This window comes from Globicephala melas, chromosome 10 (genome assembly GCF_963455315.2).
Source record: "Globicephala melas chromosome 10, mGloMel1.2, whole genome shotgun sequence".
Lineage (NCBI taxonomy): Eukaryota > Metazoa > Chordata > Mammalia > Artiodactyla > Delphinidae > Globicephala > Globicephala melas.
This window is the reverse complement of record NC_083323.1, coordinates 59,330,538-59,347,735: the sequence shown is the minus strand read 5'-3', so window position 1 is coordinate 59,347,735 and position 17,198 is coordinate 59,330,538. Positions and strand designations below refer to the sequence as shown.

At 39.4% G+C, this 17,198-nt stretch overlaps 1 protein-coding gene across 6 annotated transcripts in view; it reads right to left on the bottom strand.

The window, feature by feature from the left end:
* CBX5 (chromobox 5) overlaps positions 1-17,198 on the bottom strand; it is a 34,378-nt gene that overhangs the window by 6,987 nt on the left and 10,193 nt on the right. For 2 of the 6 annotated variants that reach the window (XM_060307043.2, XM_030866767.2), the window contains exons 2-4: positions 9,460-9,638; positions 4,620-4,806; positions 1,495-1,595 (exon numbers count right to left, since the gene is read on the bottom strand). In XM_060307043.2, the coding sequence (XP_060163026.1) occupies positions 1,495-1,595; positions 4,620-4,806; positions 9,460-9,596 (425 nt within the window). In that variant the 5' untranslated portion in view covers positions 9,597-9,638. Of the gene's footprint in view, positions 1-1,494; positions 1,596-4,619; positions 4,807-9,459; positions 9,639-11,196; positions 11,413-11,437; positions 11,562-17,198 lie in introns of those variants that run through there. The other 4 variants (XM_060307041.2, XM_060307042.2, XM_030866770.2 and 1 more) reach the window with 4 other exon arrangements.

The window sequence follows — 17,198 nt, the reverse complement described above, 5'->3', positions numbered from 1 at the left end:
TAAGTAAATGAATCAAACTGTCAGTAAATATCATTTAACCACTACATCAGAAAGAAACAGAAGTCTGCAGCTAGAATAGATCGAAAACAGCAGGCTTCAACAAAAGGCTGAAGACTAAACTACTATATAAATTCTGCTCCCATAATTTTTATTTGTGTGTACGAGCATGTGAATGCACACACGATCAAGCCTACATTCAGCCCTATTGATTATGCACAAATTGCTCAATCCAGTTTCTGCATCATCTGGATCGTGAAACGGTCCTAACCCCCATCTTGTGGCCTTTTTAAACACTCATCCTTTTGGTCAGAACTGTGGATTGGAACAATAAGAAAACAGAAATTTAAGTCATCAAAGAACGTAAAATCTAGTCACTAAAATGAAATGTAGGAATTAGCTGCAAATTTCAAGTACCCAAGTTACACATGCTCTACTCTCCGGTATAACAAAAAAATCTAGCAAGTTCCTTAACTAACCAGGATTCCAAAACAAGAAAAAAAATATTTTAAATTAAAATTCCACTGAGATGTGAGCAAAGACAACTAACTCCTTCTCTAGAAGACAGAGATGTTGAATTCATAGAGGTGAGCATTATGGATGAGAAGAGATGGGGGAAAACACACAGCTCAGAGCAGCTACCCAAATTTGGACAGTGGTCGAAAAAGCTACTTAATATGTGAATGTAAGTCATAAGTCCCATATATGGCTGAGTGGGAAAAGCAGTCAATACAGCTCCTTACTTCAGAGAGAGTATAGTGATTCTTTAAATATAGACTTCTGGGTAATTTACCAGCAAAATTTCGATCAGATAAAATATTAAACCTCTTGACTATACAACTTTTAATGTAATTAGCTTCCTTTGTGGCACTGTAGCATGAATCCTCTATTTAGAGACCAAACTTAAATCACAAGCCCAGAACACTTGGAAACAGAGAGGTAGTGAGGGCCACACCATAAATCACTTAGTCTTTAAGAAACCAAACTGAAGGGAAGTAACCACACTTTCCTTTAAGAGCCATTCCCTCTACCGGATGAAATAACTTGTGCTTTGGCTAGTGTTATTTTTAATGCTTTTCTTTAAGATTATTTTTCTCTTTTAGACATTATTCAGTGGTCTTGGTCTTCAACGATGGCAGAAAGCCTCACTCAACTCCTATCCCATGGCCACAGGCTCATGGTGTGACGGTAAATGATTCAGAACTGTGTAAATAAACGGTTAGGTCACATTTATATTGCTTCCTACCTCAATTCTACCATTCTCTGGTATGTGGGCTAATATAATTAGGCTTCATACCAAAGCTTTACAATGTCTTAAATCCATTCTGAACCATAATTCCCATTTAATACTGACAGTTGGTATCAGTTAACAATTTAGATCACTGACGATCAAAATTCTTAGTTGGGGAATACTCAGTCTTCCCTCCCTATCTTCCATACGAACTCAAGCCACTGGTAAGGAAACACAATCGCAGAGTGAGGCCCAATGTCTCTCACCATTTCATTAGGAACATTAAATCGCCACAGGAATCTGTCGCCCCAATGATCTTTTCTGGTTCCAATCCTCTCTCAAAGCCCCGAGCGATATCATTGCTCTGCTATAAACAGAAGATGAAGAAAGGTTACAGCTTGGAGATAAGAGTAAAAAACCTCCCCATTTCTCAGCTCAACAAAGCACAACCTAAGTTAATATCACCGGACACCATTTTTGTCACCCAATTCATAAAGTTCTTAGAACTTAAATACAATACTGGGTCAGCCAGTGACAATGATGCTAAAAGATATTTTTGCAGGAAGATGCAGTTGTCCTTCAAGTATTCCTTCAAAGGGTTAGGAGTGGTCCCTAAAACTGCGTAATATCCCTTAAAATATTCTGGAGTCATCATCTAGTAACTTCTCTAATCCCCTAATCTAATCTTGATATGATAAAAAGACTACCCCTAAACTGTTGCTTCTGAGATGATAAACAAGCCCACCTGAACTAAGTCCTTTTTCATTTTATAAACTTCAAATATAGCACCTCTCAATCTTTATTTTCTAGACTTTTAGTTCACCTAACACTGACCAATATTTTTAATACTTCTTTTCACATAGTCATCTATATTTATGAAAGAACAGAGATAAGAATGATTCAAGGCACTACCATAAAATAGAAAACTTCTTTCAGAGCTCACATACTATAATAACCACACACTTGGGGAAGAGGCCCTGATCTGTGCCTGTCCCCTCCTGATGGAGATAGGTCATCAGCTTTAGAGAGCAGAACTGGACAGTGATTTAAAACAAACTGATAATTCCGTAGGGGATTATCCAAACTTGGTCAAACTGCAATCTAGATAAGGAGCATAGGGTCTGATTCAGGTGTGATGGCACTGGTGACAGCAAAATGGTGAAATTTTATACAAACCAGGTAATTTTAAAAACCTCATTATGGAGGATAATGCCACTTATCTAGTGGCAACACAAAAAAAGATTCAGAAAGACTGCCTAAGTGAACGAAATCTCTGTCTGATTTTCATGATAAAATCTCTTTGATCTGACATTCACCTTGCTTTCTTCTGAGAGATACATTCAGCATCCAGGTGGTCCCCAAAGATACCACAACCCACACTGGGAAGGAAATTCCATGCATGAATCAGGGGACATACAGACTCAAAAGCATAGCCTCTTTTGGGGGGTGCTGAAAGGGAGGAGGTTCCCAGATGTGCACACAGCTGCTCACAGCTGGAATGCTGGTGCACAAACCAAGTCGTAAATCGTAGCTGGCGGCTGAAAACAGTTTGCCACATAGGGAGGGAAGGGAAGAAAACTGTTCAAGCTGCTGAAAAGGAGCGAGGTGAGGAAAATGCTAAAATCATTACACAGGCAGTAATCTTACATCAGGCATAACGCCGGCTAACAAAGTTCTTCTGCAGTGGTCTAAAGAAACGAAATCCCCTCCTGCACCTTTAAGATACACAATCACCTATCTTCCCAGCTGCCTACCTGACAGCCGCCAGCACTGCTGAGAATGCTATGGGCCCCCAGATGAACATTACAATGTAAGGGACACGTGGAGTGGTTCTCAAGGTCAGCAGCAACAGAACCTGGCCTAGGAAAAAAACTCTCTGCACTGGCCAGCGTCTCAAAGCCAGGTCGCTTCTTTTGAAAAGGACAGAAGCCTTAGGTTGAGCCAATACACACTATATGTCACAAATAGCTACAGAAGTCTTATCCTGCGTTATTTTTTGGTCTTTTTACTTAGCTAGAAAATGAATCAAATGACAAGAGCCAGAATACAAAGGGCTAAAAAAAAAGGAAAGAAACAAGTCCTAGCTCCTTAGAGAAGGGAAGGCATTCTCAAATTATTTACCAGTACACTGTATCACAATGATATACACACCTCACCAGAATAGGGCAGTTTTGAAAATAAGACTGTAAAACATAAAATTAACTAGGGAAACAAATAAGGAGACAAACAAAAACCTAGAGTCCACTTCCACTGGCAGCCTCCAATCTTTCACTCTTATTTCAATTCTTTTTGGAAAGCTGGTCTCCCATTTTCTTTCCTCGGGAGACCAGGAATCACTTGTGTTAAGTCTCTAGAAAATACTGATGCCTAGGTCTGACCCACAGAAATCTGAATTTAATTGGTCTGGGGTGCATCTTGGGCACTGGAGATTTTTGAAGCAACCCCCCAGTCCCCTGCCATGATCCTAATGTGCAGCCAGGGCTGAGAACTGATGCTCTAGAAAGATGGGTATCCAAGGAGAATGAAGATAAATAAGGATGCTTATGGCAGTGATGCTAGAAGATTCAGAAGCAGACTTACGCTTTTATTTTATTAAACTTTAAGGGTACAGTACATCCTTCACCACAAAAGGCTTCACAACCTTGAAATAAATGAAAGGAATGGAAGCTGAGGGGTGGGGTATGTGTATATGTGTGCCCAGAGGGAAAAGATATAGACGAAAAAAGGAGAGAGGCAATAACTGCTTATGGCTAGTTACTTGAGAGCTAAAATTCAGAAGAATTAAGGCAACTGAATCAAACCAAAATTTCATAAACACACTTTTCCAAACTGAACAATAAAAGGATTCAAAAGGAAGATGAAAATTTATTTGGAGTATGTAAAAATATAATAGGATAAAAAGAGAATATACATGCCACTGAACTGTTCACTTTAAAATGGTTAATTGTATTTTATGTGAATTTCACCTTAATTAAAAAAAGAAAGAATATAAAGGGTTGAAAGTAAGTGCTACCTTTGGAACAAAAGAAAAGTGAAGCTTTTTAAAAGCTTCTTTATATCCTTAAAAAAATTCACCAAAGACTCTCCCTCTCTAAGATAATTAGCCACTTATTCTTGGATAAGGCACAGAGTAGCTGAACGTTTTATGGGATTTATTTTTGCCACCCTAACGCAATTCAGCGAACACATATTACGTTTCTCACTCATCCAGGAGGGGGCGCTGTGGTCGATCAACATGTCTCCCTGGAAGCTCTTTTGTTCAACGATTTACCTTGCAGGCCATCCTTAGAACAGAAATAACCAAAATAATGCCCTTGTTTTGGAAGGAGGGGGATTGGGGGAGGCAGAATAATAGTTTGCGGGGGGGGGGGAAAGGAGAAATAAAGCTTACCTCTCTCTTTTTTTTGGATTTGATATCATCAGCACTGTTTGAGAAATTGGATTTCCTCTTGTTACCTTCTGACTTCTCCCTGGGTTTGTTATTTTCACCCTCCTTCATCTTCTTATACTTTTTCATAAACTCAGAAATTAGCTCAGGGCAATCCAAGTTTTTCTCGGGTTCCCAAGTATTGTGCTCCCTGGGCAAAAAGAATGGAGAAAAAAGGAAAGAAATGAGGGGGGCGGGGAGGAGAGGGAATCCAATGCCTTTATTTTAAAGACGACAAGTAGGCAAAAAGGAAAGAACCTTGGCTTAAAGGAGATAACAAATTTGATCCTAGGAATCTAACCAAGAGAAAAAATATATCCACAAAAAAAAACTTGCACACAATTACTTATAGCAGCATTTTAACAGCCAAAGACAGAAAACAATTCAAATGTCTATCAATTGGTGAATAGATAAACAAAATGTGGTATATCCAGACAATGGAATACTATTTAGCAACAAAAAGAAACATAATATTAATACATGCTACAACATGGAAGAACCTCAAGAACATGCTAAGTGGGCTTCCCTGGTGGCGCAGTGGTTAGGAATACGCCTGCCAATGCAGGGGACACAGGCTAGAGCCCTGGTCTGGGAAGATCCCACAGGCTGTGGAGCAACTAAGCTCGTGCGCCACAACTACTGAGCCCGCACTCTACAGCCCGTGAGCCACAACTACTGAGCCTGCGTGCTACAACTACTGAAGCCTGCACGCCTAGAGCCTGTGCTCCGCAACAAGAGAAGCCACCGCAATGAGAGGCCTGCGCACCACAAGGAAGAGTAGCCCCCCCTCACCGCAACTAGAGAAAGCCTGCGCATAGCAACGAAGATCCAACGCAGCCAAAAATAAATAAATTTATATATATATATGTATATATATAAAGAACATGCTAAGTGAAAGGAAACAGATGCAAAAGACTATACATTGTCTGATTCCATTTACATGAAACCTCTAGGAAAAAGACAAATTTAAAAACAGAAAGCAGAACAGTGGTTCCCTGTGGCTAGGGCTTGGGATTACATACAAATATTTAGGTTCAAGGGAATTCTGGGAGGTTACAGAAATGTTCTAAAACTGGAGCATGCTGATGGTTGCATACTCTGTAAATTTACTAAAAATCACTGAATTTTATACTTTCAATAAATAAATCCTATGGTATGTAACTTATACCTCAATAAAGCTGTTAAACACTCAAATATAAGTTCTGCTTTGTAAGTAGCAAAATAATGTGATTTCATACATATAATCATCTATGCAAATGCTGAAGAGAAGACAACCTAATTCTAAATGCACTCCAGTTTATACTGTCTTAAATATGTTACTTATATTTTGAAGAAATTCCAACAAGTTATTAGAAGATTAAAATAATTAGAAAAGAGGTAGTAAGGGCTTAAATCATTAGAATACAGACGAATCATAAAAAGGAAAAGACTCAAAACTGGAATTTGGAGTGCATTAATTCAATGCTCTGGATTCAACCTATCGTTACTAGGTATACATTTTTCAAAATACATTTTTATATTAATAAGCAAAAACAATCCAAATTAAAAAAATTGTGTCTAATTAAACTTGGATCAAGGGAGTCCTACTATGAGGAAAACAAATAGTTGGTATTCACAAAGTTGTTCTCTGTATCCCCAGCATAGGTTTTAGAAAAGCAAACCAACTACCATCTGCAGTTTATGGAATCAAAGCAAGAAATGTCTCTACACGGGAAAAACTAGACCAGGCATCCTCTTCACTCCTAGCCAGTGGCAGAGGTTCTTTTGGTTATATAGTAAGAATTAGCTACATTAAGATATATCTGTAAATATATCATAGCAGTTTCTATAATCCCTTCATTGACTGAGGAAAATTTTTTTACGTTTATGCACCATTCATTTTAGATCCTTCATTGTTTTTGTTTTTTGAATAAGGTAGCTTTAAATTGGAATGGTTTGAACACATGCCATAATAACTAAGTAGCAGAATGATGGGAAAATCTGAGATATTTACTCTAGACTTCAACTTTCTGCAAAAACAGCTTAAGAATGAAACAAAATTTATTTCTAAAACATTTGAGCCAAAACCGGAAAAGCCTCTTCCTCATAGCTCTTCTTTCAGCAAAAAAAAAAAAAAAAAAAAAAACCAAAACAATTTCCTCATACAATAACTTTCTCCTAAATCCACAGTATATGTAAGTTTACTATCCCAGGAGAAATTAAGGCACGAAAATCAAGAGACATGCCAACACTGTAGCATAATAAGTAAGCAGATGCAGAGGTAGGAGAGAATCTCTGTTGCTAACAAGGAAAGCCAGTCTTCTAATGAGATTATCCCTTTTCCTACCATATTGGTATTGTTGTTTCTACATCAATCAATTTTCACCCAAAAGATAGCACCGTATAATTTATAAAGAATCTGGGTTTTAGCGCCAAAGAAATCTGATGCTGGGTCCTTGTTTCAGCACGTACCAGTTCTGTTATCTTTGGTAAAACAACTAATTTCCTCATATGTAAACTGAAAATACCTCTAAAGGCTGTTATGAGAATTAAAGAGAACACATGAGGTAGAATATGACCACTGCCTAGTAAACAGTAGGTACTTAGTTGTAGACAGTGCTGAAGGGGCACAATCTGTTCCGGTCTTTAATGATAAACTCTGGATATTTCTGACAAAGTAAGGACAAATGTTTAATCTGGGACTTCCTTGGTGGTCCAGTGGTAAAGAATCCGCCTTCTAATGCAGGGACGCGTGTTCGACCCGTGGTGGTCGGGGAACTAAGATCCCACATGCTGCGGGGCAACTAAGCCCGTGCGCCACAACTACTGAGCTCGCACGCCTCAACAAGAGAGCCCGCGTGCCACAAACTACAGAGCCCACATGCTCTGGAGCCCACGCGCCACAGCTACAGAGAAGCGCACGCACCCCAATGAAAGACCCGCATGCCCCAACTAAGACCCGACACAGCCAAAAAAAATAAATACTAAAAAAAAAGGTTTAATCCATCTACCCTAAACCTTTTCTTTTCCTCTTTTATGTATGTAAGGTACCAGTAGCTGAATTATATAGTCTTGAAATTCTTCAAAATGCCCAACAATTTCCAGTGGTGATGCACTGGGCCAAATAAACACCCTCAAAGTCTTTAGGTGTATTTTAATTCCTTTCTCATGGTGCTCTAGGCCTCTCAAATTTATAGTTCACGTCTCTAGAAGATGTTGTGATACCACTCCTCTTTAGAAATATGGAGGGAACATTCTGATTGCTGTGCTACCCACATTTAGTGCTGTGTATGTGTGCTACAGATGCTAAGCATCGTGCAGTGCGTAAACTGCCCCACCTAAAACACCAGCAGTGCTCCAGATGAGAAACTTGATTCACACAGTAAAATAACCTTAAATATATTCTGAAGGCTCCTGTTCATAACTTTCTCCAAAGGTACTGGCAAAACATTCAATCTTTTATCATATTTAAGTCTCACACTTCAAAGTTGTGATGTTCAGTATGGTAACTACTAGCCACATGTGGCTAATGAGCATTTGAAATGTGGCTGCTATGAACTGAGACGTGCTACAAAATGTAAGATATACATCAGATTTTGAATTCTTAAGCATGAAAAATAATGTAAAATTTTATCAGTAACTTTTGTATTAATTAATTTTGAAATAGCATTTTGATGTAGTGTGCTTAATAAAATATATTATTAAAATTAATTCCACTTTTCCTTAATGTAGCCACCATAAAATATGAAATTACATATGTGGCTTGCATTACATTTTTATTGGACAGCACCACTCTGAGGAGCCTAAACCAGTTCCTAAAAGCTCACTGGGGTCACAGAAACCCATTCTTTGTTATCAGGCATCCTGAGAACAGAATTAGTGAGAAATTGAGGCAAAATGCCTAATGATTACACAGCTTCATGTATTTCACTTTTCAAGCTACCTCTCCTATGCTTGTGTGTCTAGTTCTACTTATTCCAAAGGAAAGAATAACCTACTTTAGCACTTCAACATAAAGTCAGTTACTGCCTAATTCTGAATAGTCAACACTTCAGTACCATTCTTAAAGCTCACTGACCTAAAAAGAGGGTTTTATAATAATAAAAGATAAATTGAGAGATAAAGGGATAGATTATATTAAAATGTTAACTGTAGAAACTAGGTGGTGTGTATCTGAGTGTTCACTCAATTTCTTTTGCCTTAGCTGTATGTATATTTGAAATTTTTAAAAATAAATATTGGGGGAAAACTGAGGTCTCAGATTTAAGTCTCTCATTAAGATGAGTGTTTCATCCTAGGACAATCTTGAGGTCCAAGGATCATTATCGAAAGCTATGGGCTATGGGATCAACTACGACTTCTTCTGCTTAAATGTATGTGCTTTAGCTTAGTTACATCCAAAGGAATAGTAACAGCAGCAGTTTATACTTACATTGAGCTTATGTGTCAGGCTCTACACATCTCCCCAATGTCTCTATGATATAGACTATTTCTAATCCCTATTTTATTGAGGAAGAAAAAAGATTAAGGAACTTCACCAATGTCACCCAGCTCGTATCATAAGTGGTAGAGCAAGAATCTAGACCCAGGCAATCTGGTCCCCAGTCTATGCTCCTAACCAGTTCATTATACTGCCTCTCAAAAACATTCTCATTAGAACATCAGCTCCAAGAAGCAGGAGATTTTGCTTAGTTTATTGCTGTGTCTTCTGACTCTTAGAAAGGAGTGCAAGTGGTGAAAGAAAAAGATGGTGATGGTTCACAGGGAAATGCCTGTGTCTGTGTCCACCTGCACAGAGTCCCAAAGCCTGAGAGAAGGCACTTACTCGGAAAAGCCTTTCCACTTCAGTAGATACTCCACTTGCCCCTTAACCACACGCCTGTCTAGCACCTTCTCCACGACGTACTCCTCCTCATCCTCTGAAGAAGAACTGTCAGCTGTCCGCTTGGTTTTCTTTCCCATGTCTCACGCTGTTCCACCTGAAGGACTAAGGCCACCGGGTTCCTGCAAATGGGAAGGACAGAAATGGTCAGAATCCATGTGAGCAGTTAAAACTGTCTGTTCTGGATGGGATGCAGGGGGTATAACACAAAGTTGCCATGTACCTTTTTCTTGCATCTTAAAGCATCCTACAGATGAGGCCTAAGAGTTTAATCAAAAATGGGCAGATCCCCACTTTCTCTTCAGCTGACAAGATCAAAATTATTAGATGGCACAATTATCTAACTCCTCTAATTTCAGATTCCATAAGACAAGTAATGTGTGGGATTTTACTCCTAGCTAATTCTATAACTGTTTACAAGTCATAAACTCAAAGACAAGTATGGAAAACCTTCAGTTAAAAGAACCGTGATAGAATTAACACATTTCCCTCCAAGGTTAATAAGGTTTTTTATAAAAATGGAAAAAAAAAAAAGTAATAAGAAAAGCCACCAAAATCTAACTTTCCTCTGCTCTGAGCATCCTGAACAGTCTCTTAGCAGCACAAAAAAAGTCCTGCTCAGGCATCTTTCGCCACATTTTCAGTGACTCAGTACATTTCCCTTAAACAAACTGAGCTTGTCCCTTCGGAGCATCCATCAGCTCACAAAAGCAAGGCTGACATCTCAAACACATTAAGCCTCCCCTTTCATTTGGGGATGGGAGGGAGGCAGGAAGGAGAAAAAGATTTTTGAGTCCTAAAAATCAAAATTAGTCATTGAGTTGTTCAATAATTCTTAAGGCTCAACTAATCCAATTATTAAGGAGGTACACCTCTCCTCTTAACTGGAGTTGACTTTGGGCCAAAGGAAGAAGAGGAGGAAAAAGAAGTCTGGTCCCAGACTCACATCAACATGAAGCCTCAAAACACAGAGGAACCATTCATAGGCCCAAGGAAAGCTGAAGCAAGGCAACACAAATGGAAATTGAGTTAAGCTCAGAAATATGCACAACCAGGGGTACTCAACAGAGAGTCTAGTTTTTTAAATTCCCACAATCATTTTTAAGAATTCTTCCTTAACCATGTTAAATGGTGCCTAGAGTCTGGATTACAGAGTAGCAGGAATTGTTTTCTTAGCTGAACTCTATTTTTATTTTGCTGTAACCTTTAAAGCTTTTTTTCAGCACTAAAAATATTTCCATCCTGATCAGAAGACCACCCCAGGAATAGGGAAGGTCGCTACTGATCTCGGAATTTTGTTCGAGTAGCATAAAAAGTTGCATTTATCAATTTACTTCAAATTAGCAAATTTTAGGGAATTATTCCCAGAATATATAGTTGGAAACCATATCTCCAAAACTTACTAGCAATAGGTCTGCCCACCCAAAAAACTGTTTGTACCCATTACTGCCTCGTAATAAAACTATGTCTTCATTAACATACTTTATTTGGAAGAGGGGGTGGGAGGATGGGGTAATGTAGGTGAGGGGTTTCAAAATAATTTTTCCATGAATTCAGGGGAAAGTCCTAAGCTTCAAGAAAAAAAATCTGATTTATTTAAAATAAAAGCAGCCTCCAACCTCACTAGAGACAGGAAATGTCATATTCCAAGGAGAGTAACCCACCCCCGCCCCCACTCACCTTGGAATTTCCGGGAGCTGAGCAGCTTAGGTCAGAGCGCCAGGGTTAAAACCAGCCCCGGGTTAGATGCATGCAGTGAAGCATTGTGGCTATGGCCTCCCCTGCCTCACAAGGAAAAACAAGGATTTACATATGTGCTCTTCAGTTTGAGGGAGAAAAGAGGAAAATCTACCTTTACACCTTCATGCAAAAGAGGAGCCCCAGAGGCAGCAGATGAATGGGGGTTCCCTCCTTTACCTACCGGATCGCCCCAGTTCTTTCTTTCCCTCTGGGCTAACAGAAGGGGCCTCCCCTCCCAGGTCTGGGGCTTGGCGGGCTGGCAGCTCCCCCGCCCCCACCCAGCTGCCTAGGCGCCACTGCGCAGCTGTCCCAGTCCGTTGCCATGGCAACTGGCAGCCTTACTAGACTAAGGGAGGGGCGGGGGGAGAGGCAAACGGAAAAGTTAAAAGGCTTAACTTTTCTTTTCAGTGAAGACTGGGTGGAGAAGTTGGAAGGTACCTCCCTTGGCCTCAAGGCTAAGGCATTCAGAGCTCTAGGGAATTGGCGCTTGGATTTTAAACCCAAAACTTGTGCTTATTCCTCTAAGAGCACTGGGAATTAATCAATAGCATTTTAAGATCTAACAGGATTATAGCTCAACTGGGGGGGGGGGGGGCGGGAGGCGGGGAAAGGCTAGCTCCTTATTCAAGATCAGTACAAACTACCCACCCCCTAATCCAGCCCACCAGAAGCACTTTAGACAAGGCCTTTTCTACCATCTGTCACTGAACAGTTAATTAAGATTGCTGGGGTGGGGGTGGGGTGCAGGGACTAACCGGAGAGGGGGAAGGGAAGGATTTCAAAGATGCTATACAACTTCCCCTTTGGGGGGAATTACTGGATACAGAAACAGAATGTAGCGACTTGAAGCACTACCAAAGAACCTTTCAGCTGAAATTATAGGTAGAAAAAAATTTAATTCTTAAGTAGTTTTAAAAAAGAGAAGGGAGGGAGCAGTCCAGTCACAACCATTACTATTAAAACCACTTCTCATTAGTTGTTCTTGTAATGTTATAAAACAAATTTTCAAATAATTACCCACCTGGAACATTAATTATACAGTATAGTAATCTAAAACTTTGTATATTAAGAATCCCTAATACTTGAAAAAAGGAAGACTGAAATAAAGAAAAGAGAATTAAGACTTGCAGTCCCATGAATTCCTTTCTCCTGGCCCTAAGAACATTTCAGAGAGCTCCAAAACTCTGCTCTCTGCTTTACAGATACGGGTCTTTTAGAGATAGAGGCTGCTGCCATAGGAGATTAAGAAAAAGGGACAATCAAAAGCAAAGAACCCGACTGAGGAAAAAAAAGAATGGTGGTTCTTTTACAGTTTAAGGGCTAGAGCCTGGGCCAGATAAAGCATCAAGACTGGTTATTATTTTGGTTATCAAACAGAAGAAACTGTAGGGTGTGAGGGCAAAGTGGACAGTTTTCAACTACGAGGATTTCTTCAACTTTGAATAGACCCATCAGGAAATCTGAGTAAAAACTGCCTTTCTCGATTCTTCCTAACTTTTTAAAACTTTTTGTAGTTAAGGGATATGAAAACAATGCCAAAGGAATTAGATCAGGGTTGTGATTCTGTGATTAACTTGCCATGTGTGATCTTGAGTAAATAAATTTTAGCTCTAACCCCAGAATCACTAAAGTGGGCCAAATAAATCCCCACTGCCTACCACCTAGGGAAAGAGTGAGTTTATGTTGAAACCAAAGGGCTGTTAAGTCCCCCAACGAGAAGCTTTTGTAAAAATATTACAGGGCCTAATACAACAGCAGCAGGAAATATGTGACCTTCCAAATTCCTAAGCCGTTAAACCATATCACATGCAGTAACTCCTGCAGTTCAACATGTTAGAGAGCAAGAAAGGAGGAACTGTGTCTTTGTTAACCAGGTGCTGGTAAACTAATAAACCTTCAGAGAAAATGCAGGTAACCCTTTCTCTCAAGGGCAAAATTCTTACTCCTTAAAATTCAGGAAAGCATTGGAGATGGCAGAATGAAAAGACTTAACAGCAATTCTGTAAAGGGATAAAGGACATTTTAGCGAAACCTTTCAGGCGAAACAAGGGAATTCAAGGAGGAAAGGGACAAAAACATTCAGGTGTCCATCCTTCTCCTTAAAACATCAGGAAATAAAGAGCCAGATCAATTCCCTCCTTCCCACTCTTTTAAGAACTGCCTAAAAGGTACATGGCTAAGATCCCTTTCTCTTTGGGAAATGGGTTTTGTAACAGCTGACAAATCAAATTGGGCCTTATGCCAGGAGTCAGAGTCCAACCATAATATTCTGTAAAGAATGGCATGCAATTGTCTTGTAAATCTCCTGGACAGTCACAGACCAGAAGCTGGCAAGGATGACGACATAGTTCTGATGGAATGTGTCTTATCTTAACCTTGAAGTTACAGATCTGCTCAGGAGCAGCAGTAAATGAGAAATGCACTCAGACACCGGAGGGGACGTAATTCTCTTTTAGACAGTGCGACCCAGTGTATTAGGGTCAAATGAAACACAGAGTCAGACGGACAATTTAAGGGCTAGAGCCTGGACCAGATAAAGCATCAAGACTGGTGGTTCACACTGAGCTTGGACGGGAGCATTCCAGTGTGAGAAATGAGACATGGCTGGCAGGATGATGGCTTGATTAAGGTAGAATCTCGATACCATGACAGAGAAAGAGAGGCTGAGCCTCTGAGCACAACCTTATTATCCTTATGGAAATCTCCATGGGAAGGGGTGAGCTTCTCAAGTTTCTAGAGTCTTTCAGACATAACAGCTCTCAGCCTTTTCTTGAACATACACAGGAACTCTCTGGTAAAGGCATCAACAACCACAGAATCCAGCAATTTAATGGCCCATCAGATCACGAGAAAGAGCAGACCCACCAACTCTTCATATCAACGATACAAAGCAAATTCACCTTACAGGCCTCTGAGTGCTGGGGGAAAAACACCTAAACCAGGGATCTGGTGAAAATTCAGCCTTGGACAAACATCAAAGAGCTTTGTGGTCAGGCACAGTCAGAACCCACATTCCAAGTCGATGACAGGAAACTTCTTTAACACATGAATCTTCCAGAAAAAAAAGGGGGGGGGAAGAGGTGAGGAGGTGAAGCAGAAAGAGAGGGACAAAAAAAGCCCCACACATTATACGGGTAAAAGAAAAAAAAAAAAAGGTAAAAACTGCCAGTGCCCAGAAATTACAGACAAGGCATTACTGAGAGCCGGAGCAATCCAGAAGAACAAGAGACATAAAGATTAGCTGTTTGCATCAACCAGTCAATCCTGGAAACAGAGAACCACCCACATGAGATCCCTGGTATCTGTCGACTCTGTCTAGTTCAGGCTCTGCTCTAGTCCCTCCAGTCACTACTTTTCAATGTCAACTGTCCTGGTGGCTTTTCTTAGATCTCGGTGTAGCACACTGTATTTTCATCACGACTTACGAGCAAAAGCATATATATATATATATTATATATTCTAAGTTTTTCTCTAAGTTTTCTTTGTATTGTTTAAAAAGTAATGAAACCGACGGCTAAGCTGCCTCACTGAACTACCTACTAAACTGACATTAGTCAAACCAAATGTCAAAATGCATAATCAATGAGCTCTTTATTTTAGAGTTTCAATATAAGTTTTATAAGCCCACTAAAAAGGCAAAATCTTCTATAAAGAAAGTCATTCTAAAGAGTAGGAAAGGGCGAGGGCATATGCAAAGGTCCCTATCACATATATTAATATGCCACTGATGGGTGACTTCAGTTGGTCTAGGCTTGAGAAACTCCCATTTCTCCCCTAAGGCCCTTGGGGAAAGCTGGTGGCTTATGCGAAGATTAAACTGTCAGCTACAACATTGTCTTCAAGGCATCCTCTTTATAGCTTTATTGCAGCAAATAAAACAGATGAAAAGCAACCAAATTTACAGAACCATTTTAATCTGGTTTGTGTTCTTTGCTCTTTATAGATCTAGAAGTACCAATGGTTTTAGGTTTGTAACACATACAGCATAAAACTAAAATACCCTCTATAAAGATGTTTTCTTCCACTAGATTTATGATTTCCAAAGTATAAGCCATGTGACATTTTAACAAAAACACAGCATAGGGACGGCACATTACAGCTGTCCCGGCTGTCTCAGGTTTTGTTAAATGGGCTGCTAACTATCACTCCACCTCCACCAAAAGCCTATGGGCACCCAACTCAAGAGGAGTTAAAAGCTTTCTAAATGTCTATTTAAGAGACTGGATTAGGAAAGAGTTGAGGAGGAAGATTAACTGTGGTCGTTAACACCCCTGTCATTAACAAGCCACATACAGAGAACACAAACTTTATTAATAGAGAGGAGTGTGGAAAGAGGAAATGGTTCTCCCTTGGCTAGCAGAAGCTCCAGTTCATGATCCTTCAAAAATCAGGCCAAGGCACTGCTTCAACCAGTCACAGAATTATTCTGGGGGCAAAGTATCCTATTTGTTGATTATCTAAGCCTCCCACTCCAGCGAGCAAGCGAGTAAAGAGCCTTTTGTTCTTTTAGATTAAAACATCTACATTATAAATGGAGATAAAGGGTGCCTTATAAATTTCATTTGACTGTACTGTCCTCCAAGCTCTGAATGCCATTAAAAAATATAAATGAATGTGTGCTATAGCAATTCTCAGAACTGCTCAAAGTGTTAAGTCTGGTTCATTGGTATATTTACCACTAACACACAAATTCTTGATAACTCATTACCAGATCACAATTCCACAAAATAATAATTTTACATGAGATTTTTCTTTTTCCTTTATTCAAATCTACTGAATTTCTTCTCCCAAGTGTCCATCTTCTCTAAATTTAGTTAGGGCACACCTAAACCCATCGCTGGGCAAGAGGTTAGTCAATTGTTCCAAGATTCATGAGAAAGTAGAATTTGTATCACTATGGGCAAATGTCTTCCAGATGGTGCTTCCAACAACTCTATCCTTGGAATGTACTGAATTCATCTCAAAGCACCACAGTCTCTAGTGAGTGTTAATCTCACACCCATTCCTCTCTATTAATTAAATGTGATGAAGCATGAACTAGTAGATCTTGTCACCTTTCATGAAGAACCTAGCAATTTCATCATAAATCTTAAGAAAAATGACTAAGAGCAACGTTTGAGTAGATTACCACGAATCTTAGATTTTTACATACCACTTTGGCAATTCATGTTCACAAAATATGGAAGGGTTAAAAGAGAACTGAAGTATCCACACCAAATAAAATTATGGCCATAGAGCAGTTTCTAAACAGCCATAAAATTAAGACTCACACTTATCTAGCTTGTACAGATTTTGGCCATCAGCAGTTTAAGGGTTACAGGGGCCCCTTCAGGTCATTTCAACAAAACCTCTATTTGAAGGAAGAGCTTCTACTATGGCAAACAATTTACATTCTAACGTAGTCTTAGTTTTGCAAAGACATTCAAGAGTCATAAAAATTAATTTGCATAACCAAACTAAAATCTCTTAACTGTTGAGATGGTATTAGACTTTAAATCAATATGCTAAAACCTGATTAATACATCCTGACAAAAAAAGGAGTTTTTATATAATTGGAATAAGAAAGATATCTCAGATTGTAAAACTTCAGGAGTAAAAGAGAGCATTCCTTCAACATATGGCATAGTTTTGTGCTCTGCCATTACCTTGGTGTATTAGCAACATGAATTATATTGAAGTCATAGCCTACAATTTAGATAAATAAAATCAAGCCAGTATTGAACTTTTTCCCATCCCATACAACGGTATCCTTGGCAGCTCCTTGGCCATCTATTATGATCCTGACCAATTTCTCTCTGTGGCAATTTAAAAGCTGTAAAAAAAATACATAATGGGTGGTGACAGGAGAAACAAACCTACACCAGAAATTATTGAACCTTGTACGTCTCTGCAAGCATCTCTATTGACATTTAAGTGTGAGTTACTATGCCACAATATCATAA